Source organism: Buceros rhinoceros, unplaced genomic scaffold (genome assembly GCF_000710305.1).
Source record: "Buceros rhinoceros silvestris isolate BGI_N320 unplaced genomic scaffold, ASM71030v1 scaffold15802, whole genome shotgun sequence".
NCBI lineage: Eukaryota > Metazoa > Chordata > Aves > Bucerotiformes > Bucerotidae > Buceros > Buceros rhinoceros.
In genome coordinates, this window is record NW_010398434.1 from 1 (window position 1) to 16,998 (window position 16,998).

Sequence of the window (16,998 nt, forward strand, 5' to 3'; positions counted from 1 at the left end):
GGGCCGGAGCACTCGTACCTCTGCGGAATGAGTGAAATTCCACCTTCTTTTCTTCCCCTGCGCTCTCTCCTGTTCGCTCCTCAGTGGGTCTCCTCGCTCGCTCTCTAGTAAATTGCCTTGTGTACCTGTAAGAAAGTTTACTGGAGCAGGCAGTGAAGTTAACAAGCCTCGTTAGGAAGTTTTTAATGATCATCCACCCTAATTACTTTTCAGACTGAGTGGGCGGCTTATGCCATAACTTGCACCTGAGTGCTCTCTGCACGACAGTAATTATAGCTAAGTATCGCCTGTAATACAGCCCTGCGGGCTTCTGTGAACTTCACCGCAGGTAAAGGGCAGCAAGTGCCGTTTTCGGGGAGCTCTGAGTCAGCCTTCCCTCCCTGCTTGTAAGTTCTCTGTGCCTGTAACTTTTGTTGATGGGCTTCAAATAGGGGTGTAGGTACACGAGGTGTAGATTCTGGATTTGAGACCATAAACATTCTATGGAGGAAAAAAGCCTCATACCTCAGGATGTTGTTGCTCATCTCTGTCCAAAAATACCTGTACAAGGCACTTCACCTACTGCCTGGATTACACGCTAGGGAGGCACATACGCTTTGTTCTGTTGCCCTCTTTATGGGCTCTTTGTTTTTTGCCCCATTATTTACCAAATTCATAAGCCTGCAGGAGCTTAAGCAACAAAATTGCCCTTTAGCAGAGGAACAGTTTGCAGCTGAAAAGAGCGAAGTTTTACCTGTGTCAGCCGTGCTGCAAGGAATCAGTACTGCCGTATAAATAACTAGACAGGCTGAAACAAAATCTTTACCAAACCTTGTCTGGTTTCTTCATCGGAGTAATCCTGCTATAATACTGGGTGAGTAATCGCTTCTTTCTTAGTAGTCCTTAGCAGGAAATCATGAAGTGTGGCAAAGGTGTAATTATTTAAAATTTTTCACAGCTATGTTTTCTATAGTGTGGGATGCTTGTAGGCTGCCTTGAAGCATGTTAGTAAAAAAGTTGACTTTTCATAAGCTTGTTACATTAGATAAATCCACCTTTTTTTTTTTTTTACTGATGGGGACTTTCTGAAGTTTAGTAGCCAAGTTGTGTTTCGTGAGTCATAAGAGGAGTTTACCTTCTGCAATCAGACCTGCTAAAGGGCTGAATTTATTTTTAATTAAGTTGCTGCATGTTAGGGATAAGTTCACTGAAACAGCATTAGATCACTATAAACACCACGTTGTGGAAAGGAATGAAGTTTCTCTCATACATGAAAAATCAATCCTATACCGAATTATGAGCATGTTTCCCATATTTGAATTACTGATGTCTTCAAGCAGTAGAAAATGGGTGTGAATCTGGTATTAAATAAATCTGGGTGAGCCAGAGGAACTTTCTTCCCTCTGTTCACTCATATCTTTTTAAAAGGTTCATCCAGCTTTATTATTGTAAACTTCGGATTAGTCTAGATGCTCAAAGCCTTCTGTCCCTAAATGTTAGATGTAAGCAGGAAACCAGTATTCCTTGTTATACATTAGTTGAATGGTCAAAGATCAGAGCTTTTATTCTGCCTCAGTAGTTCCACGAGAGGGTGGGAGGGGAAAAATAACCCAAATCCAAACCAATCCCATTCCTGGAATCTTGAACAGGAGTCTGAAACCCAAGGAGACACTTTGGACAGACTATCTTTAGGCCTTACATGTTCATCAGAATGGTAAGCTCAGGGATTCCATGTAACTGAAACTCCTGATTAAGCTGTTCGTGTGTGTCCATGGGTCCCCCCACCCCACGTTCCTTTGTATCACTTTCCCCTCCCTTTTTAAAAATCACAGTGTTTGTTTTCCTGAAAGGATTTGAGGGTGGTTTATGAATTTTGTTGGCACAGAATTACACCGATTTCCAAGGCTAGTCCCCGTGTTTTTAAGATCAAAAGGCATTCACTTAATTGACTTTTTTTATTCTATAAGCAGTGGAGCAAGGTGAAAACACTTGCTTTGTATTAATCCTGCTCACAAACGGGCTTCTAAGCACTGTTTACACAACGAGGTTGCCTTCTACACTCTGCAAGAACTGTGTACAATGAAACTTTATAATTGAGAAAAATTAAGCAGTTCATGCAATATCCATTTGTTTTTTCCATTTGGTATTTTCTTTTGATAAAAGGGTTACTGTGGGAAGTAGGCTCAAAGTTTGTATAGTGCCCTTTTGTATCTTCATGCTTTCTGAAGTCTTAAATACAGCACACCAGAAAACAACCCTCAGTATCCCCAAGATGCAAACGTGAACCAACTTACTTCCTTAATTCTGATTTAGTGCTGCTTTTCCCCCCATAGGGAGGAGGCCCTGTAAAACTGTGACTGGCTTTATGTAAAGGGCCATGACCAGTAATAGGGAAACATACAAAATCCTGTTTCCTCCCTTGACTTCCGTTGCCACACAAGAAAGTTAGGCTTGCTGTGACGCTGACACGTGAAGGGTGGCACCTACTGCGGTCCACTTGCACCGTTCCTCAGACTTCCTCTTTCCATTCCCTTCCAGCAAGGTCTGAGCTGCTCTGTAGGGATGTTTTCCTGTTTCACTTACCCCACCTCTGTCCATTATCTCAATTTTCCCCATGGCAAAGGCCTGTCATATTTAAATAGGCAAAATTAAAATTTTTTTAAACCTATAAGATGCTTTGAGCTGGCTTGGATTTTTTTTTTTAGTATCTCATTTTAAGGAGGTCACCTGTGCAGTCACACAAGCTATGTGCAGCTCTGTCAGTGTTGCCCCAATTCCTTTCCCCTGACATCTCCCCTCCAAAACAATCCTCTTTAACCACTTGATTAGCTGCAACAAACCTGTGAGAAGGATTTTAGTTTTAAAAACAAAACAAGCAACAACAAAAAGTCCTTGCTGGTATGTCCTGAAGAGGATATAGCAAGGTGGAAGCAGCACCTTACTTTCCATCAAAAAGAAGACAGAGCTTTTGTCTAGAGCTTTTTAATTTCTGGGAAGATAACACACCAGGAGACAGGTTCTGCTACTGTTTTATCTCAACCATCACATGTGGATAGCTTAGTTCAGTATGTTCCATGGTACATTGCCAGGGCAAACTGTACCTGTACTCCTGGGTGGTGTGAGTACTCTTGGACCGTCAGCCTTGTGCTTCGACCTCCTCTGTGCAGAGCTCCACATTCTTTCACTGTTACTGGCAGCAGCCTGTGAATCAACCACGCATATCCTGCATGTCCATCCAAATTCTGCCCCCAGTCTTTCTTCCCTATGAAAGAGTCTGTGGTCAGCAGACAAGAATGACAAAACTAATGATAAGAGCAACGAACAATTTGTTTTGAAAGTAGAGCAAGACATTTAGACAGGAAGGAATTTTCAACAGACTGACAGTAATTAAAGCAAGTCTGTCCCTGTGTGCCGCTTTTGCTTACGTGAGATGCTTCTCACCTCTGGGGAAGTTCAAGCCTGGTATGGCTCTGTGGATTGCTTATCCTCTCAGACCTCCTCCTGTCTTTTTTGTTACTGTTGAGTTCTCATGGGAGAAATGCTCCATTTCAAGCTGTTCTCCCTTTTTTTTTTTTTATTACAGCTTACTACCCCACTAGACCAGTGAGTTTTCACAAAGTAAATATCTCCAAAACACATCAATATACAGAACTGTGGATATTTATGAAGTAGTACTCATCCAGTCACAGGATCCAGTGCTTGTGTGGTGATCTATCAGTAGGGTTAATGCCTATCCTGGTTTGGCTGTTTTTGAGGGGGGGAGGGGGTGGGTAGGAGGAGAATAAGGAAGAGATACGTAGCAACTCCTTTCTACTATATCTTTCCCATCTTGGTTTACTACTTTGTAACACCTTACACAGACTGTAACTTTTCAAACTCCCTAGTCAGTCAAGAAGTTGCAATAAATGTAAGAAAAAGCCATAGTTCATTTTCCAGGCTTACGCTTTCCGTAGCTCTCCAAGCATCTGCTGGCACAGCACTGAGCAGTTTGGTTGTCTTGGATAGCAGTCCACTGTGCTACCCAGAGGCCACGCAGGAGGACAGCTAGCTTAATGAAGCCTTAGATTCTGATCAGCTTGGAGATGCTTATTTCTTTTCCCTTTCTTAAAGCTTTGGTTCCATCTATGAGGCGAGATACTTATCATACAGACCAAGCTGATGATTCAGAAAGAATAGGTCCTGCCTGCCAGGGGAACAGGCTAAAACCAGAAAACAGGCAGTCCCATAAATGAAGCACCAGGCCAAAAAAGATGATAGATATGGTAACTGTGGTTAACGTACCAGTTCACCAACCTGCTACACCTGTGCTTCTACTGGTGTTTAGCTCATGTGGCTCTTTTCAGTCATTAGTAGCCAGGCAACCATCAACATTAGCATGGACACAGGAATATTTATTTGCCTGTTTGTTCTCTTTCCATTTGTCTGGCGGGACAGAAACAACATTGCGATGATTCATACCCCCGTCATGCCATACCCACTCATTATATATGAATTCATAAAACCTAAAACTGAAGTTAGGCCTTCATGTGAAACTAAGAGTCATCTGAAGCTTGTTTAGTCAAGAGACAGACATCTGTGATGAAATGGTAATCTTCATTTTGCTTAGTGAGCGGTGTGACAAGGTGGAATATTATATAGAAGATATGTATTTGTCATTTAATAAAATAATTAGTTCTAAAACTTTATATTAATCCTTGGGTCAGACACTTAGAACTGTAAAATACTTGTTCATGGCACGAGTAGACCAGGCTCTGAAAGACCAAGTTTTCCTCTGCCCTCCCCATCCCCCCTTTTTTTTTTTAAACTCAGTTAAAACTTCTACTATTGAAAGACTTGCAGTATATAGCTAAAATTTCAAAACTGGACGAGTAGAAACATGCGAAGAGAAACATGCAGAAGGTAAGGAAATAAACATAATTTCAGAGGACTTGGGATCAGTTCTAGAAACACTGGTGTGAATCATGCTGTTTACTACAATCGCTATTACAGCCACAGAAGTTATGTGCATAAGTTAAATCACACGCACGTTTAAATACCTGGAGGATATGGCCATCCGCATACACTACTGGGCTTGACAAGCAGCACAGGTTGCACTGGCTGGAAAGGAATGTTTTATTTCAAGTAAGAAGGCACACCCAGTTTCAACTCTGTGTCACCTTCAGACAGTGTGTGGCTCATCTTAAAAGTTCAAAACACTAATTCATAAATAATTTTAGTGTTAATTTAAAATGCTTACTGTGATTACTCATTGTTTGGCAAACAGTCATGAATTTTGTGTCTATCACAACTGGATTTCTGGGATTAAAATATAGTTCTGTCTTGAAGAAAGAACTTCCTGGCATCCAAATGAAATACAACAGCTGCTTTATTTGGGACCCATCCTTTTGACATCGATCTCCCCTCTGTGGCAGGTAGAGCCTAACCTCTGAAAAATCTCATAGGTACTGCCTATACCTCTTAGACTGGGGGATTTTAAGGCTCCTTCAGATGGGAGATAAGATGTGGTGCCTTGTATACAGAGGAAAGCTACTGTCTGTCATAGTTAGCCTGTAGTACCCGACTACAGGCTTGCCTAGCTACCCTCTCTGCCCCCATGTAATCTGTAGAATGAAATCTCCCCAAAGTCCCTGAACAGTCAGTCAGCTGCTTCCTAGATCTGCTTGAGCCCCTGCTGCTGAGCTGGCTGTGCCTAGTCCAACAGAGACACTGTCACTCTGAGACCCCACAGGCACAACTGTTTGCCAGTAAGCGTGTGGGATATGTTTATAACCTTCAAAATAAAATCCAGTGGGGTATCCTGCCCCTGAAGCTCAGGCATTCATTCTGAGAAAAGATGAGCAGCAATCCCCCTGGAATCTGTCAGCATGCCCCATTAATTAGTCAGAGGACTGCTTTCAAACGCGCAGGCCAGCCTTTATCAGGAGATGCATATTTATTTGGGTCTGTTTCTTTCAAGATGTTACCTGACTAGGCACATAAGTAATAAATGGCAAGAATCTATAACTCTTGTGCAGATCTTGCCTCTGGTAATGATATATTAACATATCGGCTTCCTGATTCTGCTGTTTAACGATGCTATTCAACCAAGCAGGAAGAAATAAAGTAACTAGCTAACAAAACTTCAGGTTTTAAAAAGCTTTATTGATTCAGGAGCTAAGGATAATAATATTTAAACACTTTAAATACCCAGGAGCTATGCTGTGAGGGGAAAAAAGGCTCTAAAGCTGATAGCTGATTTTACTATTTGAATTGCCTTCACAGCAGGGTTACTCAATTTACTCTTTACTTTTCTTCCTCCCTGCGCCCAAATGCATGCAATGAAAGCTTAAACTATACTCCATTCTTGGTCATTTTTGCAACTTCCTTAGTAATAACCCTTCTTTTGTTGCTATTTATTAGTAATTTTACTGATAGTTTATAAGCCAGGCTAAAATCCAGCTCACTATCCAAGTTGTCTTGGCTTGGAAAAGAAACAAACAATAATTAAAAGAAGCATCTAGCATGCTGTTGACAAAAAGTGACACAGCAGATGTGGAAAGTGAAACTTTCCCAGGAAACTGGGAAATTTGGCTGTCAGATATTTTAATGAACTGAACATTGACATTCTTGAACCAGGTACAAACGCTGTGGAGGAGAGGGATCTTCTACGTGAAGGAAAGAGAAATGAAGCGCTTTCTTGGATCTGTCTGCTAAACAACTTTTTAGCATACAGAATTTGTGCTTTACACGAGGGGGAATCTTCCCCAGATTGTGTATTTCCCTTTTTTCTTTTTTTTTTTTTTTTTTTTTTTTTTTTTTTTTTTTTTTTTTTTTTTTTTTTTTTTTTTTTTTTTTTTTTTTGCAAATAGTGGTTATTTTCACTGTCCTCCATGCAGGTTCTACCCATCAGTTTTCTGGCAGCCTGCTTACGATAGAGTTTAAGCCTGCAAATGAATGCAAACTAGCTGAGTGGCCCATCCCCTGTGCAGGAGATGTGAAAAGCAGTGTTTTCCAACAGCTAAAATACAAGGTCCTGATAGGCCTTGAGAAGTCAATAAGGTGGGAAGTACGTGCTTGCAGCAGGTGAGCCTATCCTGAAAACAAGACTCCTCTATCCACAAGAAGACTTTCATCACGGAGAGAAGCACGCAGCACTTCCAGTAGCATCTGGCGATGATACAGATACTTCAGTCTGTCCGTGCCTTGTCCTCTTAGGCCCCAGAGCTGGTTTTGCATTAAAGCTTCATACAGAGATCAGTGGCTGGTCCTGAAATGCAGGGAAACATTTCTGCCATTTTTTCTGTTTGTGCAGAGTTTAAGATCGTTGCAGTTCTGCACTCATAGTTCAATGGGATCTTGTTTGATTTCTGGGCTGGAGCTTGATCAAAGGTGCACTGAAATAAACACGCCACTTATACTGAGCTTCATGGGCTCAGGAATCAGGCAGTTGCTCTTCCTGAAAAATTTCTCAGAAGCAGAGCTGTAAAGCAGTATTTGAATGATGTCATGAAACTTGTTTGGCACACAGGAAGGGCAGGGAGTTCTAGAATGAAGTTACAGAGAAAATGAAATAAAGGGCAAGACAAGGATATGTTTAGGAAGGATACTTGGACTAAGCGCTTGAGGAAGAAGTTGGAAGAAAGCTTTGCGGACCTGTACAGGGATATCAAGATGAAAGGCCCAAGATGAGAATCAAGTATTCAAACTGAACGCAAAAGGCAAGAGAAAATAATTGGCAAGCTTCAAATGAAAAATGGCATGGATAGAATGGAAGGAAAGAAGAGTTTGAATACTAGTAACAGAGAAAGATTATACAACTCAAAGTGAAGAAAAAGCAGAGTAGGAAAACCAGGGGCAGCCCCGAAAAAGAAGCAGGTTAAGAGCAGAAAGCAACTTGTGGATACAAGATCATGTTGCATCTTTAAGTGTGCCTTGCTTAGGTCTCTGTGTACAGATGTGTGTAAGGGAGCATAAAGCATCTGGTAGATGAAGGACTACTTTTAATTTGAGAGGAATGAATGCGTGTGCTATGCGTGCATGTCCTCCTCAGTAAGAGGTTCATCTTCTGTGTATTGTCCTTGCCACCGGTGCTTTCTCAACAAAGGGAGTATATCTTGTGCACCCAAGTTCTGGGCTTCTGCGAGAATTGGAATTTCAATGCAGAAACATTTCTGCAATAGAAGTGATTTACTGTGGCATATTTTTCCAAGTTATCTGGCAAATTGTGCTTCTGAAGATGTCTGCACAAGCTTCCTGACATTTTTACTATTTATTACAAACTTTTCAAATTAGGGATTTAGAACTAACAGTATTAGGCTATGTTTTTTCTCCATTGAACCAGTGTAATCTGGATTGATTGGTTTTATTTTCTTCAGAATCATTAATTAAGGCTGCAGGGATGTGCTGCCTGGCTAGAAATGAGTATCAATGTTCAAAGACATTTGATACTTTAAAAAAGGGGGGGCAGGGGCAAAGAATAAAAAATTGGCATTGTAACTTCTAACCTATTTTAAAAAGGTGTTAAGTTTGTGCTTCCCTTAAAAAAAAGACAAACATGCAGTGGTTTTCATCTATAACAGATTTAGCTTATCGTTGCTCACCAGAATACAATAGCTCAGTTCTGCTCAAACACCAGTTGCAGAAATTTGAGTCTTGTGCTTGTGTACGGTAGGCACGTACACAGGAGCATTCTTCTGAATTCTGGATTTCATGCTTTACCTTTTAAGGGCTTTTCAGGGCTTAATTTGGTAAGTTTTTGAAGGTACAATAATCACCTTACCCTGAGAAGCTTTATTATTCCATATACCATCTTATCTTATCCCATCTCGCATTAGTCCATTTCCTGTCTTACTTGATACTATTCTATCAATACCTAATTTTTGTTTGGCCAACAGGTAACAACGAAAATTAATGGGCAGATAAATCATTGCACCTGGCACTGTCAACTTAGATTAAATAACTTGTAAAGCTTACTCACATTTCACAATTTTGTTGCATTATGCAAAGGTGCTGTTGGGTTAGGGCAGATAGACTTAAAAGATCTGAGAGCACTTCCTGGGGTGTGAAGAAGTGCTGTACGTTACTGAGCCAAAAATAAGTTTGAGATGTGAAGAGAGGAATGTAGGGAAGGAGGGGTAGGAATTGTACCGCAGGTCTGAGCACCAGAAGGAACGAGAGCAGAGATCCTTAGAAAGGGTCTTAGAACTGTGAGCAGTGGTGTTACTAAACCCTGTTTTCTGAGAGTTGTATTTCAAGGCTGCACATATCCTAGTATGGAACTCTGATATTTTGCAGAAGCTTTGATAGGAGCTATTGCCTTGCCAGATACTGTTTTAATGAAACCCCCAGAAACTTAGTAACGCTCTGTCAAATTTGATTGTAATTGCAAAATAGCTTCAGAGGATTTCTAGGGCGGACACATGGGCTTCTAGGGCTCGCACATGTACACAAGCTTTAAAATAATTATTTTCTGCCTCGATTTTAATGTCAAATGCTTTGGTCATGTCTCTTTTGCTTTTAATGACCAGTCAGTCATCACTGATGTCAATGTAGTTCATTTGTATTCATACAGAAACCATGCCACTGAAGTTAATTTAAATTCAGTGTTACTCCTTTTTCAGAGTCTTTCAACAGCAACAAAACCCCCTAATTTCCTTAATTCTAGGGATGTAATCCTCTTGCTGAGACCGGTAGAAGCAAACTGCAAAACCAAAGAGCCGTCCTAAACCAACAGATCTTAAGAGCAGTAAGGATGAGAGCTGGTGCTGAAAATCTTTTAAGGTATGTGTCATGACTTCCTAGTTTTCTTACCTGAGCAAAAAACTTTTTTTGTTTAATTTTTTAAGTTTCTTAGCTGTTGTTCTTTCCCAGTCTGCCTAACTGCTCCCCTGACGTGCTGCATAAATTACTGCTGGATGCTTTGTGAGTCTCCCTGGAGTTTTTTTTTTTAATGCTGTAGCTCTACAGAGTTATTACCTGCTATAAAGTGCACTTTCAAAGCTGTCGTGTTGTAGCAAAGGAGCTGAATGCTAGACTCTCTTCTGTTCCTCTGTTCCATCAGCTTATTGCTAGTGGTAATGGCAAGTAAACCTTGCTGAATACTGTAGTTAGAGTCCTTTTTACACCTTAAATCAAACAAAGGTCTTGTCACTGTGCTGTTTCTTGTTCCAAGATCCTTTAGATCTGAGCTTTGCAGTGGAAAGGACCATCAGTTGCCTTATTTATTCCATGTAGTAGTGATACAGGAGTAGCAGGGTAGCACACATCTAATTTGAGCTGGGTTACAGGTGTCACTAGATTCTCCTACAGTTTAAGATAACTGGAAGAGACTTTCCCCTTTATTGTATTTTGTCTACCAAATCTTTTTTAAGACACGGTTTCTCACGTGTTTGTCCCCATAAGAATAGCCTAATGTTGAGCCTCTCTTGAGGTTATTACATCCTGTGATTTACTGCTTAGCAAACAGTCCTGTAGCTTTCCAACACCCATCCCCTCTGTTACTCCCACTGAAAGTTTCCCCAATAAACTGCAATAGTCTCCTAGAGTGTCTGTTTCTCTGTGACTGGAGGAACAATGGGTCTCTGAGGACAAAATAGTCCATATGCTTCCCTTACAGAAATGAGAATGCCAGCATAAATTAACTTTTCTTAAACTTGTCATTTATTGATAAGTTGCCTTTGCCTGTTACCTGCCTTTATCTCCGCTCTTGGCAAGAGAAGAGAAAGATCCAGAGCTTATAGGTTTAGCCTCTATGACTGACTTCATTTTGCTTTTTTTTTTTTTCTGGTAACTGACTTGTGGACTAAGACTTAGGGTCTTTCGCTCCCTTTTGTATACATAGCAAAATTCTTATATCTGGTTTTGAAACTGCACACTGTTAATCCAGTAGATGTTTCTGCATGCCGGCTCAGGAGTGTTTTGAAAAGGCGAAAGAGGTGAGTAATATCTAATGTGAACACTGGTTACTCTAACATTCAACCTAAAGATATCCTAAAGTTCGGCTCCTGATACCAACAGTAGCTGCTGAAATGCTGCAGTTGCTATTGACAAGAGTGAGAACTAAGCCTATTTTAAAAGAATCAGATTTATTTCTATGTTATTAAAAATCTAAAATTAATTTATACCTGTTAGGTTACTAAAACTTGCTAGTTCTCTGGAAGAAGCCATTTAAAAAGTAACCTGACCACTTCACATGATGAGTCGTATTTACAGTCTCCTAAGGGAAAATGTAAATAAATGAACTTCATGTTTTCAGATTCCATTTGCATTTCATCAGGTTCTAGAAGAAGTGAACCAAGAAGGAGCCTCCTGCAATAGGTCTTGAGAAAAAACTGGAAATGCATGTTTCTTTACTTTTGGCTGAAAGTAAATGCTAGGCTTGAAACAAATGATCCCTACAGTGCAAAGAGTTCTGTTTCTAGAAATTCTGAAAATTACCCTCTCCTTCTCATTGTCTTTTTTTTTTCCTGGAAGTTGTGGGTTTAAACTGAGTTCAGAGTTATGTGGATTTTAAGGATATCACATTGCCCGTGTCTGTCTTTTGCTGTTTGTCATTACAAAGAATGTCTACAATACCACAGCATGAGAAGGTAACTCTAAACTGGCGTGTATGTTGACAGCAATACAGCCATATTGGAGAAGTTCACCTGGAGGGACCACTGGGGTTTCTGAGAAAGATACTAAAGTCCCTCCTGTGGAGGGTGGTAAGCTGGACCAAACGTGGAGCCTTAATAACGTCGTAAAGCCTGAATAGCATCAAAGCTTGCCCACTCATCTGTGTGATGCTGCCTTTTGAGGAAGACCCACGCCAGCATATACTGTGTCTAGTTTGTCTTACGCAGGCAGCGACTGTTAATGTGGCTTAATCTAAGCAATCTTGGGTATTCAACAAAGTACAGAATAGACAATTCACCAGTAACATATATTTATAATATGAAGTATAAGCTTAGATTTTTAGCCTTGGAGTAAATAGTTCTTCACCAAGCTGCCCCATAAAACTGGAGGATTGTTCCAAGAAGAGCCTAGATGTATGAGAGGGGTGTTGATAAATATTTATGAGGGTGAATTTTATCTTAAAGGTAAATGCAAAATGCTGCAAACTTACAATAAATTTGTAATTGTCTAGTGGAATGGAGAGAGTCTCTCTGGACTATCTCTAACATAGGGGTACAATGTCTTAAGCCTGGATATGGATGAAAGCTTTTTACTTTAAACTCGTATCTGTGGTTACAGATAACAGTTAAAGTCTCTTGAAAACAGTAATACGGTATGGAGAATCAGGGTAGAAATAGAGATATATCCTGAAATATACAAATAAGAAATCACACAGAAATACTCGGAGGGGCTAAATACTAACATCCACTGTGCTTGCAGTTCAAAATGTTGTTACGTAAATACATAAATAGCAAAGGAAACAAGCAACCAAAATTCCTATTTGCACTGGACAAAATAAAATTATAGAGAAAACTGTATTAAAAAGAAATATCTTTCTACCTGTATAATTGGTTGTAAAACATTCTGTAGCAACAGTTTTATGGGAAAGTTGTTTTCTTAAGATCAGAACTCTCGACAGATGATTATTTAATCTATAAAGTGGGGAAGTGTCTTTTGGAAAAAATAAATCTCCTGATTTATCCTGATCCCTCCCACCTTCACCCTCATGTCGTCTTCTACGAAAAGATCACATAATCCGAAAATAGGATAGGGATTCTTGTTTAAGATGCTTTAGTTTTGTTGATTAATATATCTGACCCTCAATCACACACACGAAAATGAGCACATAGCAAACCTCCTATGCATCTACATGCTGTTATCTGGAAACTATCCAGGCTCTTTCTTGACAGAAAAACCTAATAAATTCTGCAACATGAGGTTTTGTATCACTGCTTAAGGAGATAAAAAAGAAATCTTAAAAATGCTGAGAATGCTAGCAATGGGGTCAGCCAAGCTTATGCACAAGCACTTTTCTTCAGCAATAAAAAAATTACGTCTTTTTCTTTCTGCAGAGCAACCACCAACAACAAAGTACGAGAGCAGGTACTACTGGAACTGAGTTTTGTAAACTCAGACCTGCAGATCTTAAAGGAGGAATTGGAAGGACTTAATATCTCAGTAGAAGTTTATCAAAATACAGAGTAAGTATAACGCTAAGTTACTCAATTATTAACAGATCTTATACTTATTTACCACTGGAAACAAAATTGTTTCCAGGTGAATATGAATGCTGGACAACAATTACGTGAAAGCACGTAAAAAAAATCAAGCAGCGGGCTTGATAGGAAGAGAACATACTTGACGGTACATTTGTTGACTAAGGGTTAGTCTGCATATTTGTCTTTCGCTTGGGAAAGGTATGTACCACTAATCCTTAGATAGGCAGTCCCTTCATGGAGGGAGTATTGCGAGAATCGAAAGCTTTTGGAGCTTTAAGGAGACACACATGGCACCTAGCAGAATCTGCAGGACTAGAATGGCTAATTGGTGCAGAGTGTTCTGTAGTGAGAAAACCCAGTGATACTATCATCTGCTCTCAAATGCACTGCATACAACAGTCCCCTCTCTAGCTGGAGAATAGAAGTCCAGCACTGATTTTGAGCACAGCGCAGACTTGAGGTAATCTTTAAGGAGTGCACTTCAGTGATAGAAATCCATAAATTAGCTGGCTAAAACAGAGACATTTTTAGTAGATGAAGTTGGCATAGTTTGAAGATTTTTTCTAACTGTAAAGAACACACTAAACTTCAAATTGCAATGAATTCCTCAGAGATAAAACTTTAAAGATTATTCATTGCCTGAATACTGCAAAGATTTCTGTTATCAGTTGCTCCTAAAACCAAACATTTGCTATTTGATTAATAACAGCAGCTCAGGACACAAACTGAAGTGCTTCACATTGAGGGGATTATAATTTAGGATCCCTCTTAGTAGTATTCTCAGGTGTTAACTTGCAGGTGAACTATAAGAAATTCTTAATGTAGAGAGATTGAGCACGTTTCCAGTGGGGTGCCTTTCAACTGAATGCTGACCTGATGCAAAATATCTATGTTTCATTTTTCTCAGAAAGAAACTTGTGCTAAAGTTCTTGCCTTCCACCCCCATGTCAAACTTTGAGAACTGTTTGATACAAAAAAGTTTTTTGTTCAAGACTTTACCAATCTTCATAGATGCAGGTGAGCGTAGAGAGCAGAATGGAAGTGGTGGCTGTGGGAATGACAGCACGACTCCAGAAATACTTTTCCTTCTTCTAGCTAAAGAACATTCGAAGTGTTTGGATTCTCAGTGTAGAGTGAGAGGTAGGTCAGGCCCCAGGGCAGGTAGAAGCCTTGTAACTGGACAGTAGCATGGTTTTTACTCTCTCTTGATCCTACTTCCCCAATCTGTTTTAAATGGCACTTTACCTTTCTGATGCTCTTCATTCTAAGCTCTAAATGCTTTTTACGTTCCATCAGCTAAAATAACTCACTCTCTCTGTAACTGCTCTCCAGCCTTTAATAATAGCAAATAGCTATTAATAGTTGTTCTCTGCATATAGTCATCAACACGAGGTCACACCCACGTTACTAGGTTACGTGGCATTGTGTTACAGCAATCTGAAAGGTTGGCCTTCCCAGCACTTGCACACATCTCAGCTGGACTGTGAAGCTATTTCTACTCAGTTCTGGAAATCCAGGATCACCTCCCTAACTTTCAGTGCCACCATGATGTTGACTCTATGGGTGTGGCACCTTAGAAACTTAGAAAATAGAAATTCAGTTCCTTTTGAACAACAAACGCTGGTGTCTACAGGGACTGTGGGTGGTATTAGAATTCATTAAATCGGTAGGTTAGGATTTCTTTTGCATGTGTCTCACTTCCCTTTGGGGAAAAATGTTTCAGTATAATCTATTGTAAAAGTGGTGTGGTTTCTTCCAAAACCTTAATCAGAAATCAGATTATTTGTGCTAACTGCAGTGGTGTTTTGGCTCTGTATCCTGGAAGTTCTTTTCAAGCTAGCAGAGCCACTTTCCAGTGCCAACCAGTTTAAGGACTCTTCCTCTGCTGAGAAAGGTGCATTCCTACTCCCACCTTCCTGAGATGGAATTTTCACCAGTAAGAAACTGATCTTGCTGACTTTGCTGATAAGACCACAACATGTAGCATTGCCTACAAGCTAAGTAGTTCTCAGACTTGCTTGTCTTAGACCTTTCACAGTTAGAGTTGGTATGCTTTGGCCCTGCTTTTTCCTGTGTTAGACAAACATCACTTCTACATGTGAAACCACTGGTAGCATGTAAAATACTGGTAACTGTTGATGATTACCATAGTTCTTACTGTGGCCGATCTCCTAGAAGCTGTGGAGCTCTTTGCTGTCCATGCAACTTGTGTAGGTGTATAAAGGCGATGAAGTGCAGGCAAGTAGCCTTCCTCACTCTCTTCTTGAGAAGTCATAAGCAGACTTTTCTGGGCAGGAAGGAACTGTTATAAATGATGTACCTTCTACCTGAACACCCATCAGCATACTAACTTTCTGTTATCAAATGAACAAAAATAATTATCAACAAACAGAAAACAAATATTTCTATATCTTTTTTTTTCCATAGAGAGACTTTCAGCATTCCTTTGGTACCTCTTGGCCTGAAGGAAACCAAAGAAGTAGACTTTACACTCCCCCTCAAGGTAAATTTCAGAGACGCATTTGCTGAATGAAGAGTTAACAGAAATAACTTCCATTTCTGATTTGTTTAAAGAAGTAGAAGTAATTTATGTACAAATTATTTTTTATGTGCCCTGAAACTGAGATCACAATGTGTTTAAAACTCAACCACCAATTATTTGGGTTGTTGCATATATCTAACTAGGACAAGGAGTCAGAAGACGTTATAAGAAATCCCACTACAGAGACAGTAGAGTTAAACCAAAGAGAATAAAAATTTCTTCTACATTTTTTTGGTTTCAGCAAGACTAATGAATACTACTCTAGGTGTGAAAGGAATTAGTAATGAAGGTTTTACAGCATACTGCAATGATAATTCAACTCGCACTAGTCAGGCTAGCTCAGCTGGGAAGCAGTGTTACAGCATTGGCACTGCTTGTTTGTTGACTAATACACTTTGCTGGCTATTTGAGCCATCTTCTGTATTATTTGAACTACTGTGTGTTCTGCAATGAAAATTTTATCTCAGGCAAACTATCTTCTATCACTGTAGCATTTGTCTCTGCTTTTACTTCTGTAGGTTAATCTCCATGGTCAGATTATGGTACCATTATGCCATTGCAGCTTTGTTAATTTAAGTGGAATTGCTCTAATATAGCTGACAAGAATTTGGCAGTCTTTCTTCTGTTAACAAGTTTTTATGGTCACTTGATTCCCTTGTTATTTTAGCTAACAGAGTTCATTTGTCCCTTTCAAAACCACTAAGTGTTGTTGTTTTAAAACCAATGGAGTTGATGTAATAAGTGTTTGGTTCCAGACTGAAACCTCTTGCCTCAGCTATCAAATCAAATTATTAGTTCTATTGTCTTTTTTGTATCCTCATTGGTAATGTTACTACTACTATTGACTGTCAGGGAGTAGACAACATGCAAATCACAACTGAATCAATTTTGTACTGTTTGCAACTGCAGAAAAAAGTAATAGTTAAGGTTAATTTTAGATATTCCTTTTTTTACCTCCTTTTTTTCCCCTAGGACTTCATTCTGGAACATTATAGTGAAGATAGTTCTGAGTATGAAGATGAAATAGCAGATCTCATGGATCTGAGACAAGTAAGTTCAAGTATGGCCTACCAAGAGGTCTTTTAATCTACAGTTGTAAATAACAACATTTGTATGGAATCAGAATATGCCAGTATTACTTATAACTTACCACATTCTTATGGACTTCATTTCTGAGATATAGAACGTGAACCTCCATTGTCCAAGAGCTTTACAATCTGAGTAAAGAACAAGTGAAGAAAAGGGTGAAGTTATGCAAATGAATGAGCTATTGACACAACTTTGTAAAACTTATATTTGTCTTATCTAATTTTTTAACTTCAAAGTATGTTAAACTTAGCAGGAAGA

General features: G+C 39.6%; 1 protein-coding gene across 1 annotated transcript in view; it reads left to right on the forward strand.

Annotated features, from left to right (window-relative positions):
- The first annotated feature begins 4,869 nt into the window (after positions 1-4,869).
- Positions 4,870-16,998, forward strand: part of RHPN2 (rhophilin, Rho GTPase binding protein 2) — a 22,893-nt gene continuing 10,764 nt past the window's right edge. Inside the window, exons 1-5 of the mRNA XM_010131101.1 lie at positions 4,870-4,878; positions 9,623-9,738; positions 12,963-13,091; positions 15,537-15,612; positions 16,624-16,701. Of these exons, the coding sequence (XP_010129403.1) occupies positions 4,870-4,878; positions 9,623-9,738; positions 12,963-13,091; positions 15,537-15,612; positions 16,624-16,701 (408 nt within the window). The remainder of the gene's footprint in view (positions 4,879-9,622; positions 9,739-12,962; positions 13,092-15,536; positions 15,613-16,623; positions 16,702-16,998) is intronic.